This window comes from Cotesia glomerata, linkage group LG2 (genome assembly GCF_020080835.1).
Source record: "Cotesia glomerata isolate CgM1 linkage group LG2, MPM_Cglom_v2.3, whole genome shotgun sequence".
NCBI lineage: Eukaryota > Metazoa > Arthropoda > Insecta > Hymenoptera > Braconidae > Cotesia > Cotesia glomerata.
Genome location: NC_058159.1, coordinates 25968944 through 25988031, shown reverse-complemented (window position 1 = coordinate 25988031; position 19088 = coordinate 25968944). Strand labels below are relative to the sequence as shown.

At 27.5% G+C, this 19088-nt stretch overlaps 2 protein-coding genes across 3 annotated transcripts; one reads left to right on the top strand and one right to left on the bottom strand.

The window, feature by feature from the left end:
• Positions 1 to 7937: 7937 nt before the first annotated feature.
• On the bottom strand, positions 7938 to 11751 carry LOC123259385 (SUMO-activating enzyme subunit 1). The gene is made up of 6 exons (XM_044719854.1): positions 11549 to 11751; positions 11023 to 11194; positions 9710 to 9966; positions 8557 to 8720; positions 8283 to 8415; positions 7938 to 8197 (listed from the first exon to the last, which is right to left on the bottom strand). Exons 1-6 carry the CDS (start codon positions 11644 to 11646, stop codon positions 8035 to 8037), a joined length of 987 nt encoding a protein of 328 aa, XP_044575789.1. The 5' UTR covers positions 11647 to 11751; the 3' UTR covers positions 7938 to 8034.
• A 1570-nt stretch (positions 11752 to 13321) lies between these two features.
• Positions 13322 to 18906, top strand: LOC123259254 (protein C12orf4). 2 transcript variants are annotated; one of them, XM_044719597.1, is made up of 9 exons: positions 13322 to 14022; positions 14171 to 14722; positions 15604 to 15825; positions 15920 to 16123; positions 16719 to 16834; positions 16980 to 17116; positions 17185 to 17305; positions 17933 to 18051; positions 18330 to 18906. In XM_044719597.1, exons 2-9 carry the CDS (start codon positions 14226 to 14228, stop codon positions 18567 to 18569), a joined length of 1656 nt encoding a protein of 551 aa, XP_044575532.1. In that variant the 5' UTR covers positions 13322 to 14022; positions 14171 to 14225; the 3' UTR covers positions 18570 to 18906. The 2 variants fall into 2 exon arrangements, with proteins under 2 accessions (XP_044575532.1, XP_044575533.1); XM_044719598.1 differs by lacking the exon at positions 13322 to 14022 and adding an exon at positions 14052 to 14094.
• Positions 18907 to 19088: the final 182 nt, after the last annotated feature.

Here is a 19088-nt window from a genome sequence, read left to right as displayed (position 1 = left end):
GGTACGTGTTTGCAGCTTCGTAGGGTTGTAGCTTAAGGCAATGCGCTGTACTCGGTTTGGGATATATCGAAAAGAGAATGGGACACGCGGTAAATCATTTGTCCCGAAAGAAAACACAATGCAATATCAGAGACGTGCAGAAATATAACTCGGTTTTTTTTTTTTTTTTCATTTCTTGTTACCATGAAGACGGCGAATTGTGAACACCATAAGTCAACGTTATATTGCCAAAAATACTTTAAAGTGCCACTCAGCTTCTATGTACGCATATTTTGCACATATACCTTGGGATATATAAATTTATATGTGTTACATACAGTGTCGAGTGAATACATAGACGGTATAGTTGGAAGACATAACTCGGTGCGCCCTTTATGCTAAGGATGATATTTTATCACTGGAAGACGCTTTTGAGATTAAATCAACCGGATATTATACGTATAAACGAATAAGGTGACATAAAAGATGCTAATTAAATTTTATTTTCAATAAAAAAATTTTATTGACATTTTTTTATGATTTGTTATGTTGTGTGAGAATAAATAAATAAAGTACGTCGAGTTGAATTGAAAATGAAAAATATAAAATAGGTTAGTTGGAATTTCTCCCCTTTTTTATATTTAATCAGTTGTTGAAATCCTTCAAGAGGTCTTTTTGTGTACGCGTACAACAATTGAGAGATTCTTAATTAAAAGTTGCATGGTGCGTTGCAATTGTAAATAAAAAAAGTATGAAAAATGTGTGCTTGCGAACACTGTGCATGTTGATGGTGAAGCCAACGTTCGCAGGGAATGAAAGAGAAGATAAGTATCATTGGAAAGTAAAGTAACTCTCAAATAATACTCAAGATTCTGTATAATAGAATTGTAGTAGTTCCCCGAGGAAAAATTACTTTTTCTATCACTTTTTTAGGTAAGATAAATCTTCAAGTTATTATCAGTGTTATTTATTGTAACTTATATACGGAAAAAAATAATAAAATAGCAAAAAAACAGGAACAAAATTCGTACTAGAGTTAAGAAAACTAAAATAATGCTTTCGAAATCGAACAAAAGCTATGAAATATTATCCCTAAAATACTATACAGTACAACGCTGTAATTTATGATCTATGTACTTCCGGTTACAGTGAGATACGGAAAATACTAAGCTAGATTTTATACTTGATTCATTTTTGGTCCTATAAATTTTTTTTACTGATGAAATTTTGGAAGAATAATGATTTTGTTTTAAAAATATGAGTCAATAGACTGAAAAATTTGATAAAAGAGAAGAAAATTTTAAATGTTGATATAAATTCAGATCATGATTTTTTTAATGATACTAATTTAATTGCAAAAAAAAATTTGGTAAATCCAAAAGTGCACACCTCAAAATCTCATTTTTCACAGTATAATTGATTAAAATAAAATATAAAAAGCAAAATAAAAAAAATAGAAAACTTTGCTATGGTTTAGTGGCACCATAATTCTAAGGTGAAGAAAAAAAATACTACAATAAAATGTATAGATAGATGTACAAAAAAATACATAGTCATATATTAGTTTTTTATAAATAATAATTTAACGACAGTAAATTGAACGTTCACATTAATTGAGAAACTCCGTCGTGTGTTACTTTAGATGATAAAAAAAAATTATTCCGTCACGATCATTTTTTCAACCAATTTTCAATTTTCTTAGCGGGAAGTTAAAAACCAATTTCAGTTTTAAGAAAACTGCTTTTTTTGAAATTTTGAGAGTAGAGCACTACTTCAACGCTTCGCTTATGAGGCGTGCAATTGATTTTATCATATAAATACGCAAGAAACAAAATTTTCTTTAAATTATCTTGACTATATTAATGATATTTACTGATTGCTCATTAAAAACAATTCAACATTTATAGAATCTCCAAAAAGTATAATCATCCAATTCAACCCAAGACTGAAAAAGAAGCTCCAATTAAATTTTAATCTCGCAAATTAATTAAATCCTCGCGTAACAGTTACAATTATCCCTTAACGTCTTGAATATTTATCCGTCTAATCCATTTAATAATCAGATACTTTTATTTTATTTAGTAATCCAGGAGGCATTCTAGGACCGACAAGTCTATTCGGTCCGTCACGAGCCATTAATACAGAAGTAACATAAAGGAGAAAGAGAACTCAAGACCCGAATGCCATTTCCACATCTCGTTTACACAGCTCGGGACGGTTGTTCGGCATTAATTGCGCCGTAGGGCATGTCTTAATTGACAAAGGTCCTCCTGGACGGCACATTAAAACATCTCCATGTCTTTCAGCGGCTAAACATCCTCCCATTTTACTTTTTACTACTTTATTTATTTTTATTTCATTCATGTGAATTTTAATTAACCAAAAAATCTTAACCCGAACCAAAATTAAATCCACGGTTAAAAATAATTATTTCAGCAATAAAATCCGTGTTTTAAACCCTGGAAAATAAACGGAGAGATTTTGTACAAACAATATAGGTAATAAAATAATAGAAAGGATGAAAATAAAATAAATAATGATTGAGAAGCATGACTCAGACAATTATATCAAGTACATCATAAGGGTTTTTTATTAACCCACCACATGGTACTAAACAAAAGGGCCGATTTCATGAGGTCAGCCACTCGATCTGTCTAGCCAAACAGACAGTTACCTTTTATACAAGTTTACAAGCATACTAGTTAAGTAGATGACCCGCAAGTGCTTAACCATTTCAAAATGAATACTTCATCTTCCGTTTCAGTTATATTACATCTATATATTATTATTATTATTATTATTACTATACAATATATGTATGACTTTACGAGAGCTTTAGCCACTTCTATTCACCTTACATTCACAAAAATATATAAAAAGCTAAATAAATGGCAATAGTAAAGAAAAGTAGCGAAATTTTATTTTGTTAATACCATTTTCCCTACACACAAACTTTGAATATATTCATGGACTATGAAATATTTTATTTTTGCTTGGTTCATTGTTATCTTTAAAAATATTATTTTTTATTTTGTACTTTTATGGGTATAATATAAATAAAAATTACTAGCAACCTTGCAGTCACTATCTGACTGTCGTAACTTGTGGACTATAAATAAATAAAATTTTGCTTTATTAATTAATGACTTTAGTTAAATTGCATCGTACTTTTTTAACTATTGACATTTTTAAAGATATAAGCTCATCCCGATGTTACACTCATCAAGAGCTTTCATTTGAGTACCCACATGCATTTTGATATATTTTTCATATATACATATATATAATATATATAAATATATGAAAAATTGATGTGGGTACTCCAATGAAAGGTCTTGACAAGTGTAATGTCGGGATGAGCTTATATCTTTAAAAATGTTAATAGTTCACAAGATACAAGGTAATTTCTTAATTATGTATCTAGAGATAGAGTATTTTCGAATGCAGCCTAAAAACTTATCATCATAAATTGATTATCGGTGAGAATGATATGATTTGCAATGACACTAAAAAAATTGATTTTATCATATGACTATCCTGGAGACAAAATTTTTCTTATTCTTTTAATAATATAGATTTTAAAAATATAAGCTCATCCCGATGTTACACTCATCAAGAGCTTTCATCTGAGTACACAGATAAAAAAATGTTCTTGAATCAATTATCTATTTTTGAAGAGCTCAATATTCTTGGTTTGAGTAGAAAAATTCTTGATTTAAGAATATTTTTCTTGATTTAAGGAAATTTTACTTAATTCAAGAATTTTTCTCTTGAATCAAGTTAATTTTTTTTTCTGTGTAGCCACATGCATTTTATATATTTTTCATATATGCATCTATACTAATAAATGAAGAGTTCTTTTGTCCGGTTATACTGTAAAAACTACTGAACCGATTGGAATAATACTTATACCATAAGATGCAGCGTGTTTCGGAGAAGGTTTTAGTATATGATATGGTGGTGATTACTTATCCGGAACCTATATTTTTTTGACTTAGAAATAATGAATTTTTATTGTAACTAAATTTATTCTATTCGATTGTCATTTGTTTAAAATAAATTTTTTAATTCTATTGGTTATGTTTACATACTAGGCAGATTTCTTCACTTATGAGACCTGCAATTTCTTTAACTGATACTTTCAATGCTCACTAAAAATTTTTTTTTTCATATCAGTTATTATTCATTTTTGTAAGAAAGACACGGGAATGTTATAATGATTGTACATTGAAAGTAACAATGAATATTAGTTAGAATAATTACATGGATAAAAGGTGCATGCCAATTCGATAGAATTGGGAATCTGTGCAAGTCAAAACAATACTCTAATTAAATTTCAAGTCTAGATCTAAAAATGCAATTCTATAAAGCGTCCAGCGGAGCGGGCGACTAACAGCTAGTATATAAATATATGAAAAATTGATGTGGGTACTCAAATGAAAGGTCTCGATGAGTGTAATGTCGGGGTGAGCTTATATCTTCAAAAATGTCAATAGTTCACAAGATACAAGGTAATTTCTTAATTATGTATCTAGAGATAGAGTATTTTTGAATGCAGCCTAAGAACTTATCATCATAAATTGACTATCGGTGAGAGTGATATGATACCTTGAAAAGGCACAACTCCAGATCAAGACCTTTCCAACGACACCAAATTTAACCATAAAAACCCATTTTATCATATAAATACACTGGCTACAAAATTTCGCTTATTCTCTTAATAATATAGATTATTTTTTAGATCTCGTTCAATAAAATAAAATTATTTTAATTTTTTTATTTTGAAATTAATATTTTTACTGAACTTAATGGTTAATGTGTGAAGTAAAGTAAATTTGTAATATGGGTTGGTACAAATTGAAAATACTCGCTTACATTTCTATAAGGAATGTAATGTAAAGGCATATAAAAAGTTAATAAAAGTTAAAGAGAGTGTATGAGGCGATAAGATAACCGATAAGAGAAACGTGTGTCGCGAAATGGGAGTTGTTTAGTTTTTACATGGAAATCAACGCGTAAGAAGTTTTCTCACGTATCTAATTTTTGTGGTCATAAAGATGACATTATTAACACGAATCGTGAAGCTAAAAGCTTGACTAGACTGCCTTTATGGCGGAAAAGATGATTGTTTATTTGCAAATACTTACAATATAAAAATTGTTTGACTTTGCTTTGAATTAAATTTTCTAAAAATTAAGAGTTCAAGAAATTTAATGCGCATAATGGCTGTAATTACTTATCAGAAGTAAATAATTCGGGTATACCCGCGTTTAATTAATTTTTCTCCCCTCCGGGAGGAAAGCGTCAATTTTCCTCCCTATGCGCTACACGAAAATGCCGCTTTCCGCCTCCGTCGAGGAGAAAAATAGTATTCTCACCACGGGCAGGAAATAAGAAAGCCTTAGATCACATGTTTGTCGACCTCGGCTTCGCCTCGGTCAACAATTACATGTAATCTGAGACATTACTTATTGCCCTAGGTAAGAAATATACTATTTTTAACTTAATAATGAAAGTTAGTAAAGTACCTGAGTCCATTGTTACTGAGATAGTAAACAATAACATAAAAAATTAATTAAAGTGTCATTACTCAATGATAATTCATTTTTCATATAAAAAAATTTTTTACAAATACTATAGTACGCTTTACTATCTTTGATTTTATCTTAATGTTCGACATTATTACTTTATAGTACTTTGTTATTTTTTAATTGATAAGTAAATGGTCGATATTTCATTGATCCACAATAAAAAAATGTAATAAATTTGACATGCTATAAAATTTATTAAAAATATTAATATTAAAGCAAAATTATTACTGCAAAGTCATTTTTGAAAAAATGTATATCTAAAAAGTTTGCATGCAATTAATAAAATTATGGAAATTTAATTATTAAAAAAAAAAATTATTCTTTTTAGTTTTGATACTTGTAATTTAATAAAAAATTTGAAAAAGAAGTCCAATGAACTTGTATTTTGTTAACAGACGAGTATTAGTTCTTTGACCTAATATAAACTCTAGAACTCGAATCATCATTATTAAAAAATAAATTAATGATAATGACAATTTACTTTATTTGAAGTTGAAGCTTTTGATTGGACATGATGAATAAAATGAATAAGAAGTAAATAAAATTTTCAAGACGACAAGAAAAATTCCCGATACTGGTAGTTAAATATTAATGCGTAATAACAAAGTTGCCCGCATTCCACATTCCAGAAGCACCTACGTGTCAATATCGATCTAGTTAAGTACGCGGTGAGTACCTGGGGCCTGGGAAGAAGATTATAGCCAGTAGACAAGAGTACGCGACGGTAGACAAAGGTAGACGTCTAGGGTGACGGTCGCACTGGGGTATGAATAAATTCCGTAGGCTGACTCATGGAAAATAACAACGTCTGCGGCTGAGCTACACTACTTACCGTTTAACTATTTACGTATTTACCAGACTGTATGACTACGCTGCTATCATGTGTACACTTAGGTATTGACTGTTCTGTCAACTATATCTGACGCTAACTTATCAAAGACAAATAATAAAAAATTCATGGGAATTCACAGGATATAAGGTAAAAGACCCAATACCGGAACGATTTGACAATTATTATTATATATTTCATCTCGTACTCAATCAAATTAAACAAACTTTTCTTTATTGGAAATCTCAATCTTTTTTTTACATAATAAAATATGAATGAGACTTTAAATTATATTGGAAATATTGAAAAAAAAATGTTAATGATGTCAATAGTCTTAGATTTCTGACTTATCAAGGTCTCTTAATGGTTTTGCTAAGAAATCACTCGATGATCTTAAGCTCATAGAAACCTAATGGAAATACTTTTCACTAAAATTTTTTTTTTGTTATTTAAAATTTACTGTTCGTCTATTGGTACACCCAAAATGAGCTAATACCCAGTATCGGAACAGTCAGCCATATTGATATTATTTATTTACATTTACGATATATACTGTGTTGATTGTTTACATCAAGCTCAACAACAAAAGTTTTTGTGAAATAACATTTAATACAGAAAGTAATTTTATTATAAAAATTGTTTCAAATATTCGTAAATTTTAACTTGAAGAACAAAAGCAAATTTCTGTTTAGAAATTTTCTTTTTTACATAAGTGTCGTCAAGTATAATCTCGAATCGTTTATTTTTTTTTTTTTTTATTTTTAGTAAAAATGTATGTGATTTTTTAATATTAAATAATTATTGTTAGTTTCACTATGCATACATGTCATTTGAGGTAGTAGTAGGATGCCGAAAGTTAAGTCGAAGATAAAATTTTATAAATTAGTTTTACAAATTCAGAAAAATTCACATAAAGTATTATGATTTGTTAATTAATTATTTAATTAATTCTGCTTACGAAAAGCGGACTCTTTAGATTAAAAAAATTAGTTTTATTTATCGTTCCGGTATTGGGTCAGCCATATTCCGTTATTGGGACTAGGCATTTAAGGTGTTCCGATACTGGGTCTTTTAGACTTTTTCAAAAAACATGTTTTTTTTAATATTAAATTCGACAAAATTGATAAATTTAATTATTTTCGTGTAACTACATGTTTATTCTATATGATTGGATGAATTATTATTACTAATGAACCATTTGAATATTTTCTAAGTAATAAAAATCAGTTATGTACCCTTCGTCGTTCCAGTATTGGGTCTTTTACCTTATGTTAGTTTATTCCGGGAATTTTTTATGAAATTTTGAAAAAAGAAATTTTACAAAATATTTTTTTTAATTCTAAAAATTTGAATTGTTGTACTGGGAGGATTTATGGAAAATTTTTTAGGACGATCGGAATTAATTTAATAAAAATTCTAGGACTGCCGGAATAATTTTTGGAAAATCTAAAAGAACCGGAAGGACTACTGGGATATTGATTCTGAAATTATTATTGAATGTAACTTTGTATTTACGAATTATGAAAAAAAAAAATTTATTTACTTAAAAGAAATTATTTTTTATTGGAATTTTCAAACGGAGTTTCGTACGATACTGATTATTTTATTTATTTTACCTTTAGAATAAATAATAGTTTAATAGCCGAGCTGCACAACTTTGCCGCACATTGTGTGAGGGTTAAATAGGAACAAGTTGTTATGCGGAGGCTCTTTCTGGGAAACAGCCTTAATTATTTCTTGGCCCATTATTCCACCGATTATGGCACAAGTGGGGCTTGTTTGTGCATACAAATCTCCTCTGCAATAAAATAAATTAAAAATAAATATTTAAGTAACTAAAAACAAATAATACTAATCATTTTTTAAATAAACAATGAACTTACTCAAGTAAGTAATTAATCTTATCTCCCAAATTATTCTTTTCAATGATAGCACGTGCTTCGGAAAGCAAAACATTGCAATCACGTTCATTTGGAAGCGGATCTCTGCGATGTTTCTCACGATAGTTTAACAGAACTGTGAAATAAAAATTGATTGGTTAAATGTTAACGGTATTTATTATATTATTATTAATTTATTGTTAGTTATTTATTAATAACTTTATTAATTATTAATTTATTATTAATTATATTGTTGGAAAATAAAAAATTAATTTACCTTGGAATAAATAATAAGTCTCAGTATCTTTAGGCAGTTGTGTAGCATCAAGAATTTTATGAAATGGTACAAATGTTTCTTCGTTTCTGACGTTGACAGTAGTGCTTTCGACTTTAGACTTGTCTGAACCAGATTCTTTGGTTTTCTTTGTTTGCACTACTTCCCTGTAATGATAAAAAAAAATATTTATATTAATAATTAATAATTAAGGTAAAAGCACCAATTATTGACACTATAGAAGACATGGTTAGGATTTCATTTTTTTTTTTAACATATTTAAAATTAAAGGCCAGTTTTTCAATTTAAGATAAAATTTTATCCAAGATAAAATTATTATTGCCAGTATATTTATAAATATCAAATATATAGATATATTTTATCATTAGATAAAATTTTATCCTGGATTGAAAAACTAGCTCTAAGATTGTCCAATTTTTTGTTTTATATAATATTAATTAATTTTTAGAGAAACAAAATTAATGCTTTTTAATAATAGTTTCTCAAGTTTAATAATTAATTTTAATCGAAAAAGTCAATCGTCCGTTGATATTGTTAATTTTTAATACTTAATTTATTCATTATAAAAAATGCTTACTTTGATTAGTTTAAAAGATAATTAAAAATCAGCTATTAATTTGAATGCTTACTTAACCAAAATAATTTAAATACTTTACACTGTCGAGTTGTTTCAGAATACCAGAGTAAGCTTTATTATTTTAATTATTGAATATCATATATTTTTCTCAACTATTCATTTTTTTTAATCCTAAATTATAGTGATTATCTAAAAAAATGAACGATTGTTATTAATATCGTAGATAATTAAATAAGATTTAAATAAAAATAAGGTGTCAATTGGTGCCTTTACCTTACATAAAAATTAATTGACCAATTCAGTACGTTCTTAGTAAATTGATCCAATAATCCTCAAATTTAAATAAGTAATACTAATTTTATATAATAATAAGCAAAAAATTTATGATGCTGAAATCAGCAGACATCTGATAATTTTTTCAATTTTTATAAAAAATCAATGGTGACAAAAAAACTATTTTTAAAAATTCTTACTTGTGATTTTTTTTAATTTCTACGTGTAGAATTATTTTACTCAATTTTATAAAATATTTTTTTTACTTGATAGAAATAAACTCACATAACATATTCATGGATGATCAAGTCAGAGAAAGTGTAGCCAAATGTTCCCCAAACATCGCCGGCGAAAAACTTAACACCGTAGTTCCGGCAAATATCATTCAACTTTTTAAGCTGAGTGATAGTGCATTCAGATGCGCAAATGACGTCAAAGTCCTTGAAGTATTCGTCATTTTTACTGTCAACATGATCCTCGTCGGCTGAAACTTTTACCATTGGATTCAAATTTTGCGCTCTAGATACTGAAGCTGTTGCTCTCTGTCAAAAAATTCATTTATCAATCATGATTAATTTAGTAAAGTCATAAATTACCTATTACGTAATGTTATTATATTATTTATCAACACGGAACAATTATTGATGTTATCAATAATTAATCTATTATATTCTATTAATTAATTAATATCATATCTATATTATAATTAATATTATATTAATTTAATATGTACTCATTATATGACTAACTATCGGCCAATATCACTTATCTCTAATTTGGCTAAACTCTTTGAGAAAATTATACATACTAGATTAATAGAATTTTGCTCTAAAAATAACATTTTATCAGAGAAGCAATTCGGTTTCGTTAAAAATAGAGGTACAATAGATGCTCTTACTTTTACCACAAAAAGCATATACAGTAGAACCTCGCTAAGTCGAACCTCGATAAGTCGAAAACCTCCTTAACTCAAAGAAATGTTCCATTCCCTTTCCCTTAAAAGCCTATTAAATGCCTATTAAAAGCCTGTAAAAGCCTATTCTATGAAAAATGTACAAATACAAGATCTAAGTTACTAGTTCTACCAAAAATAAACAAAACTATTAGTACACAGAATGCTTATTATGTAGCAATTAAATATTATAACAAACTCCCTGCTGATATGAAAACTATAGACTGTAGTAAAAAATTGTTAAAAAAAAAAAAGTTAAGTTCCTGGATAAGAAACCTTAATGGTTAAGATGCTTAAAAAATGTAATGGAAAATGCGAGTATTTGATTGGATATTTCTTTTTCTGATAATTATTTATAATTTTGTATTTCTCTCTCTATAAATTTATTACTTTTTGTACTTATTATCTCTTTGCATTGTATTATCGACAAAAATTTTTTAAAAAGTATATGTATTATAAAATTGTTATTTTTGTACTGGTTCTATACACAGGTGTCTTTACACCTCGATATAATTCCTTACCAGATAAATAAAAATGTATTTAATTATAATGGTTCTTAGGGAGCACTTGCTCTAGGATCAAAATTAAATAAATAAAATAAATAATAAATAGAATAAAAAATATCAAATAAACTAAATGAACTTACGTTTGTACCAATGTCATTTCTAGTAACAAAAAATTGGGAGCATGAATCACCGGTGTCAACATTACGGTGATCTAGGAATGTTACTGACTTAACACCAGCAAGGATTATGTTTTTAGCAACTTCGGCGACGAAGCCATTCATTCCGATCAAAAGCACACGTGCTAATCGTAATCTGAAAACAAAAATAAAACAAGCTATTAATTTATGCGCTTAAAATAATTTCATGACATTAAAGTTAGCCGTCTCTTGACCATTTTTTAATTTTATTTATTAAATATTATAAAAATTTATTTTGAAAAAATTATTTACAAAAAATTTCATTTTTAATTTTTACACATCAATTTTTTTTGCTATAATTTATTTGTTACAAAAATTATCAAATAGTTGCTAAATTTATTTTCATAATAATTTCTAGATAATTATTTTATAAATTTCCATTTGTTTTAAATAAATTAATTAATTATTGATCGACTTTGATTATTGCTAAAAGAGCCGGCAAATTGTAGGTTATAGATTATTGTCTCACCTTTTCTGTGATTCCAAACCCCATAAACGGATTTGCCTGTCATATAATTCAGCTTCCGCGTCAGTAAGCATTTCAGTGCCGTTTTTATTATCACCCATTGTTTTATTATTTAATTAAATCAATTATTATTTATAAAATCAAGGATCAAAGCCAGATAAACACAAGCTGACGCTAGTTTTAACTACTGACTGAAGTATCATACGAGTTCAGCAGTGCAGCCAACGAGTTTTTAACCAAGAAATTTGAAACAGCCAATTGCATTCGCCCGCGCGTGCGCGTGCGCGCGCCATCTTACCAACATTCAAGGCTTGTTACTGGTCGTTGGTAGAAGAGCTTTGTTTTTCATCGGCTCAGCTTCTGACGAGTGTTAACCTTCTGAATGATTTGTCATTTGTCGTAAGCGTCTCTCTCTGCGAGTTGTGTACATTTAAATAAAATGCGGTTATTTTAATAATATTCACTTTACTTAAATATTTGAAATAATTTTTTAATATGACTTTGATTAATAGTTAATTTGTAGTGTTTCAAACTATCATGGCGTTTGCAATCAATCAAGTTATGGTTGCACTTTGAATTAATTTTTTTATTTATTGTCTTAAAGTTTAAAAATTCATTATAATTTGACGAATCACTTGACTTTTGTTGATTCTTAAATGATTTTTTTAAGAAATGACAATGTACTTGTATTATGAAAAGAAAGTTAGCCAATATCATGAAATTTTTAGAATTTTTTTTTATTAAAAAATTTATGACAAAAAAATTTTTTTTTAATTTCATTTGTAAAAAATTTGAAAAATTATAAGTACAATTAAAAAAATTTTTTTTTAATTTTAAATTAATAGATGAAGCAAAATTAAAAAACCGAAAATATCGGCTAACTTTATTATTATACTTGTACTTTTTAGTAGCAAAGAGTCAGAAAATGTTCGGGATATAAATATGATAGAGTTCATGATACTAGGAGTAGCTGACACAGGTAAAAAATTTACAATACTTAAATTAAGATACTTTGGGCATTTTTTTAAATAACTAAATTTTGGAAAACAAAATTTAAAAAAAATTTTTCAATTTGTAAAAAGTTACTGATAAATTTAAAAAAAAATAATTTTTTAGAAATAATATATTTGTTTTTATAAAAATTTCGAAAAAATTAATCTCTTGTAGTTAAAATTCATTTTTATAATGATACAAATGGCGTACTTTAAAAATCAACTTACTTTTTTTGACAAACTAGATAGTATTAGATAAAATGAAAATTAAATTAGTATATATTTGATCATTTTAAAAATTTTCGTAATAAGTAAATTATGACAAAAAAAAATTTTTTTAAAATTGACATGTAGATATGAAAATAAAGTTAGCCGACATCTAAAAATTTTTATAATTTTTTTTACTAAAAAATTGATGACAAAAAAATTTTTTTAAAATTTCATTTGTAAAAAATTTGAAAAACTGTAAGTGCAATTAAAAAAAAAAAACATTTTTTAATTCTAATTTAATAAATGAAGCAAATATCAAAAATGTCGGCCAACTTTAATATTATCATGTAGACATTAAAAAAAAAAATAAAAAATTCAATATTTTAAAAATAATTTTTTGGAACAAATTTGTTTGTTAAAAAAAATAAAAAAATTGTCAAGTGACAGCTAATAAATTTAATGTCATTTAGATGAAATAATTATTTTTGAGAAAGTACTTGGTCCAATTTTGTGTAATGTAAAAAATAATAGTCGAGTTATTTATACAGTCACGTTCTATTACTTTTGCAGAATGGTGATAAAAAGTGTTTAGCATCAGTGATTGACAAGCAGAATGTAATCTATTAACTTGGAGCAGACTTCGATTCCTGCAACAGCAAAGCAGTTTGATCATCATCATCATCATCATCATGACCACCATAGTCATCTGGCATCGGCCGGTAGGGAAATAGCAGTTAAGTGATGTATTTTAGCTGATGGATCAACCCTTCTGCATAATATTTCTCTACCGAGGTTTGTTAATGCTTTCAATTGCATTTCTTTACAATTCTGATTGATGCATGCATATTATATATCCGAACTTTCCCGCTTGTTCTGTCGGCAACATCGGATGCGATTATAAAATGTTGAAAAGATACACAACATTACTTGATACAATATTTTTGTGAATACTATTAATATTTTATAAACATAATTAATTTTCATTGCATAAAAAATGATTTTTTATAAAATTACTGAAATCTAGAGAAAATTGTAATGTTGGTACTTGGAATGGGCGTAAAAAAAATAGTAAACATTTCAACTGTCAAATAATTTTGCAATAATTCCATTGTACAAAATGGTTTTTTATTTAAGACAATTATTTAAAGTGTAACAATTATTTTTGTAGTGAAAAAAGTTTTTAATACTCAAGAATTAATTATAGTTTTTTTTATTTTGATTTTTATTTATTTTCGTCTTGTAGGTTATGTTACCTACATGACAGATATTATTTTAGTAAGTAAATTATTTAATTATTTTCCAATTAACAATTTTATCTTACTTATCATTTTTGATGATTAAATTTAGGTAATTATTTTTTCTTAATCTAAAGTAATTTATTGAAATAATTTTATAAATTATTAATTTTTATTTATTTTTCTAGGACTGAAAGTGCTGGGGTTCGAGATTATAATTTAATTAATTTATAAATAACAAAAATGTCTGAGGACTACCAAGAAAAAATATTTTTATTCCAATTTCCCACTTGTACGACCAGTCAAAATTACACATTGGAAATACCACTAAAGATCCCATACAATGGATCAATCAAAGAGTTGACATACCGAATAATGAGCGCATTCAAATTGCCTTGTTATGTCGAGAAAGATTTGTTAGATTCTCTGGAGCAGACAGTAAAAAACTGGACTCAAAATTACTATGACGAGCGAGACGAGAAGTTGATAAAATCCGCCAGGAGCGGAGAAATAGATTTAGAAAAGATAATCAAAAACTGGGAAAAGGCTTACAGAGAAAAGACAGCGGAGTATGCTCAACCCATGGGGACTACTGACGAGGAATTATTCGCGGCAGCTTACCATAAACTCGTACACTCGCCTTCCCTGGAACCGATTTTACAAGCTGAACACAAGTATGGTAAAGATGTTACTGATGTTATTCACATTAAAAACTCGGAGTATGATCAGTTGACACAAAAGTAAGTTTTTTGTAAAATTCAGTTGTCAATAATGATTATTAGCCCTCGGAGTACACTGGGGGTCATTTTGATCCCAGAATTTTTTTTATTCTTAGATATTTCTCGAAATTAGGTTCTTAATTAATTTTTTCAACATTAAAAACTATTTAATTCAGAATAATACACTGATGAAAAAATTAACGACTCAAGAGCCAAAATCTTGAACCAAGAATACTATTTTGAAGAAAATAATTTTCTTGAGTCAAGAGAATAAATTCTTGAGTCAAGAAATTATTCTTGATTTAAGTAAATTTTTTTTGTTTCAAGAGTTTATTCTCTTGACTCAAGAAAATTTTCTTTAAAATGATATTCTTGGTTCAAGATTTTGGCTCTTGAGTCAAGTTAATTTTTTTTATCAGTGTAATGATTGTATTCAAAAGAGCATTGTTTTACCTGCCAAATGTAACCAAATGTAATAACCTGAATTCCGATAAAACACGGAAAAAAGAAAACGTGAATAATTACAGCATAAAATGTAAAATCGGTCCCGTCGTAATCAAAACTAAAAAAATTACAGTTCGAAATAACATTTTTCTAAATTCAAACTTTGAATATTAATTTTCAGAGCTTTCAATATAAATATTACATTTTACAATGCAATTCTTATAAAATCTGTAATAATTACAATCTAAAATTGTAATTTATCTAGTTTTCATCACGGAACGCCACGTTTAATTATATACTGTAATTTTTCGAGTTTTCTATTTTCCGTGAATGCATAATTTTAGAGATATAATTCTTCGAAAGTCAACTGGGGTCAATTTGACCCCGTGTGTACTCTAAAGTTCTATTCAGAGGTGTGTACTCCGAGGGTTAATTATTGGATGTTATTTTATCTTCAGACAAACAGAAGAAATGCGAGTAGCTGTTGAAAAATTAGAACTAGGATCGACTGAAAAATCTATTAATGAAATGGCTGCAAGACATTTTGAAGAGCAAAGTTTATTGCAAGGTCACTGGGGATCTAGAATAGACGCATTGAAGTTGGAACAGAGGAGACAATATCGCAATTGGATCATGAGATTACTTGAAGAGCAGCAGACAAATATGCTGCCGACTCCAGTGTAATTTTATTTAAATTAAAATTTTTAAATTTAAGACTTGATTAAAAATAATTGACCGAAAAATTATTATTTATGAAATTTTTTCTTTAATTAGAGGATCGCCAGTAGTTCCAATGCCTTTTGTACCAGAAACATTGGAAACCGTAGAAGCTAAGGAAAAAATAAAAACATCAGATTATCCTCAACTGGAAGAGAGTTTCACAATCCACTTAGGGTCACAAATGAAGCAGATGCATAACATCAGAATTTTAACCGGCGATGTTTTAGATTTCTGTCGCACTAAGAGTAATTCTGCAAGGTATTTTTTATTTATTTAAATCCTAAATTTATAAAATAATTCACGAGTTACACTGATAGAAGGATTTGTTTAGTTAAAAATATTTGTTAATATTTAAAAAATCATTTATTAGAGTCCACTTTTTAGTCCTTAACAAATATTTCTTAATATTTAAAAAGATTTATTAATATTTAATAAATGAATATCAGATTTATTAAATGCAAAAAAATCATTTTGAATACTAAGAAATATTTGTTTAATACTAAAAAGTGGTCTCTAATGAATGATTTGTTAAATATTAACAAATATTTTTAACTATAAACAAATCCTTCTATCAGTGTAGACAGACACAAAAGTAAATTTGTATCATAATATAATATGTAATTGCGTTTGTTAGCCTATACATATTATGTGTATTATAAGCATAAATTATATTAATTTGTTAATCTTATCGCTTGTTTATCAAAGTTCCATGTTTACGAATTTCTATACAGAAACTTTTGAAATTTTTAAGTACCGCTATCTCAAACTTTATGATAAAAACATTAAATTGGGATTAAAAAATCTAAAATTTCATTTCTGATGCATAATAATTAATATTAATTTATTTTTTAAGTATGGAACCAACTCCCCAAAGATTGCAAACAGCATTAGGACTGTACTCAAATGATTTGTGTGGAATTGTCGTTCTAAGCGACAATCATCTAGGAAGTTACTCTGGCATAACTAAAGGTTTCAATACGAATAATTTTAAGCATAAATTTATTGCTATCAATTAGTATAAAATTAATCTACTTTATCGATAAGCATAAAAATAATTTACGCAATAATCCATTCAACCATCACAAGACTAATCTCGATGAACTTTTATTCGTAGAATTATCAACTATATGCCAGCTTACTACGGAGTTCCATTTTCCATCAATGGAAGAGCAGTTGGAAAAAATACGTGATGATGTCAAAGAAGCTGTCGCTTGGAGACAAGCTCATCATAAAGATACCAACGATTTACCAGTAATTTTATTTAGTTATTAATTTAATTAATGATTTAATGTTTCATTATTTTATTATCAATTATACAGGTCAAAAAGTCAACTTTGAGTAAGTCATTACAGACTGGTGATGTTTTTATTACAAGACATTCCAATTTAGCTCAGGTTCATGTTGTATTTCATATGGTTATTAATGATTCACTTAGATCAGGTATTTTTTCAATTTATATTTTTCATTGACAAACAGATATTAATAGTATATTGTGTGACTAGGGATGAAACAAAACGATTTCAGACCAGTGAAGTTGCCTGCCCGAGCGAAGCGAGGGCTGGCATCACTCGGTCTGAAATCGTGTTTCATCCCGCGTCACACATTATATTTTTCATATAAGTTGCATTAAAAATGCTAGTTTCAATGTCTGGAGCCAACCGGAACTAAATAGTTTCAGACGAACAGCGAAAATACCATTTTATTATGAAACATAATAAAATAGAAAGTAATAGTTTATTTTTTACCAAACATTATTCGTAAATTGACAAGTTTTCTTTTATCATTCTTATTTATGCTTAATAACAGAATTATAATATGTCAGTACAGTTAACGGTTAGAATGACAATTATAAAGGTATAAAATAAACAAACAATTGATAGGATTGAAAATAAAGCTGCAACTTCACCTCGCGGACAGAAAATCGTCATTTTCTGTCCGCCGGGAAGAAATAATTGATACCTGCCCGGCACAGTCGCATTGGTCTGAAATTGTCTAGTTTCGGTTGGCTCAACAGGCATTGAAACTCACATTTTCAATGCAGGTTATATGAAAAATTTTTTTTTTTAGGAGATATAAATTCAAGACATCCAGCAATATTGGGGTTAAGAAATATTTTAAAAACAGCTTGTTGTAATGACGTTACAACGCTTACTATTCCCGTCTTATTAGTACACGAAATGACAGAAGTATTTTTTATTATTAATATCTTTATTTTTATTTATCACTCGCACAAGGTCTTAAAACTTGACCTTGAATAATCAAAAACATTTATGATAAAAAGTTGTAAATTTGCAATTAAATTAGCAAATTTAAAAATGATCCAGTTGTTGCATAAATACAATTGTAGATATTTTTTTCTGTAATTTAAAATCTGAATTTTCTTGTGCGAAAATTTATTTATTCATGATTATAATTTTTTAGTGTTATTAATGAGGAAAATTTTTTTTTTTTTTTTTTAACTTAGGATATGACAGTAGCCTGGTGTACAAAGCGCGCGGAACTTGTTTACAAGTGTGTAAAAGGCTTTATGATCGAAATGGCATCATGGGGAGGAGCTGAACTCAAAAATTTACAGTTCCTTGTACCCAAAGGCATGTCCGAAGAAGTTTTTGGGACTTTGGCAACGATGTTACCCAGTATTTTCCGTGTATCTAATCCGTTGGTATTCAAAGTATCCAACGCGCCAGTTACTCCGAAAAAATAATTTTATTTTTACTGCTTTTTTAAAAATGCTGGGTAGATTTTTTTTAGTAAAAAAATTTAAAGAAGTATTATCACGAAATTATTGAAAATATACAAGAAAAATCTGTGATTATTTGCTCATTTTTTATTATAAATATTAATTGAAATCAATGAAGAGTTTAATTAAATTCAGTGCAAGAAGATAAGATTGCTGAGTGCAATAAATAATTATAATGAGTGATTGTCACTTCATTTATAATTCAATTTTCAATTCATCACAAATTATATTTCTTATTTTTTTTTTATTTTAATACTATTACTCATTAATAAATTTTAAATTGTAATTAATGTAATGTAATGCTCATATATTTTATACATGTATATAATAAATAAATCTATAAAACGCCATAAAAATACTTATTTTAGGTCACCATCATTTGATAAAATTAATTGTCGGGAAACAAAGCGAGAATATAATGAGATAACACTAGAGAATAATAGAATAAATTTTTATTTAAAAAATAAAGTTTGAGAGATGAAT

Excerpts from the sequence above, each read along its gene's own strand:
- LOC123259385 (XM_044719854.1), bottom strand. The coding sequence starts at position 11,646 with ATGGGTGATAATAAAAACGGCACTGAAATGCTTACTGACGCGGAAGCT. Across the intron at positions 8,721-9,709 it reads ATCATCCATGAATATGTTAT|GGAAGTAGTGCAAACAAAGA; the intron begins GTGAGTTTATTT and ends TTATCATTACAG. Across the intron at positions 8,416-8,556 it reads GACTTATTATTTATTCCAAG|TTCTGTTAAACTATCGTGAG; the intron begins GTAAATTAATTT and ends TTTATTTCACAG.
- LOC123259254 (XM_044719597.1), top strand. The coding sequence starts at position 14,226 with ATGTCTGAGGACTACCAAGAAAAAATATTTTTATTCCAATTTCCCACT. Across the intron at positions 14,723-15,603 it reads TATGATCAGTTGACACAAAA|ACAAACAGAAGAAATGCGAG; the intron begins GTAAGTTTTTTG and ends TTTTATCTTCAG. Across the intron at positions 16,835-16,979 it reads TTACTCTGGCATAACTAAAG|AATTATCAACTATATGCCAG; the intron begins GTTTCAATACGA and ends TTTTATTCGTAG.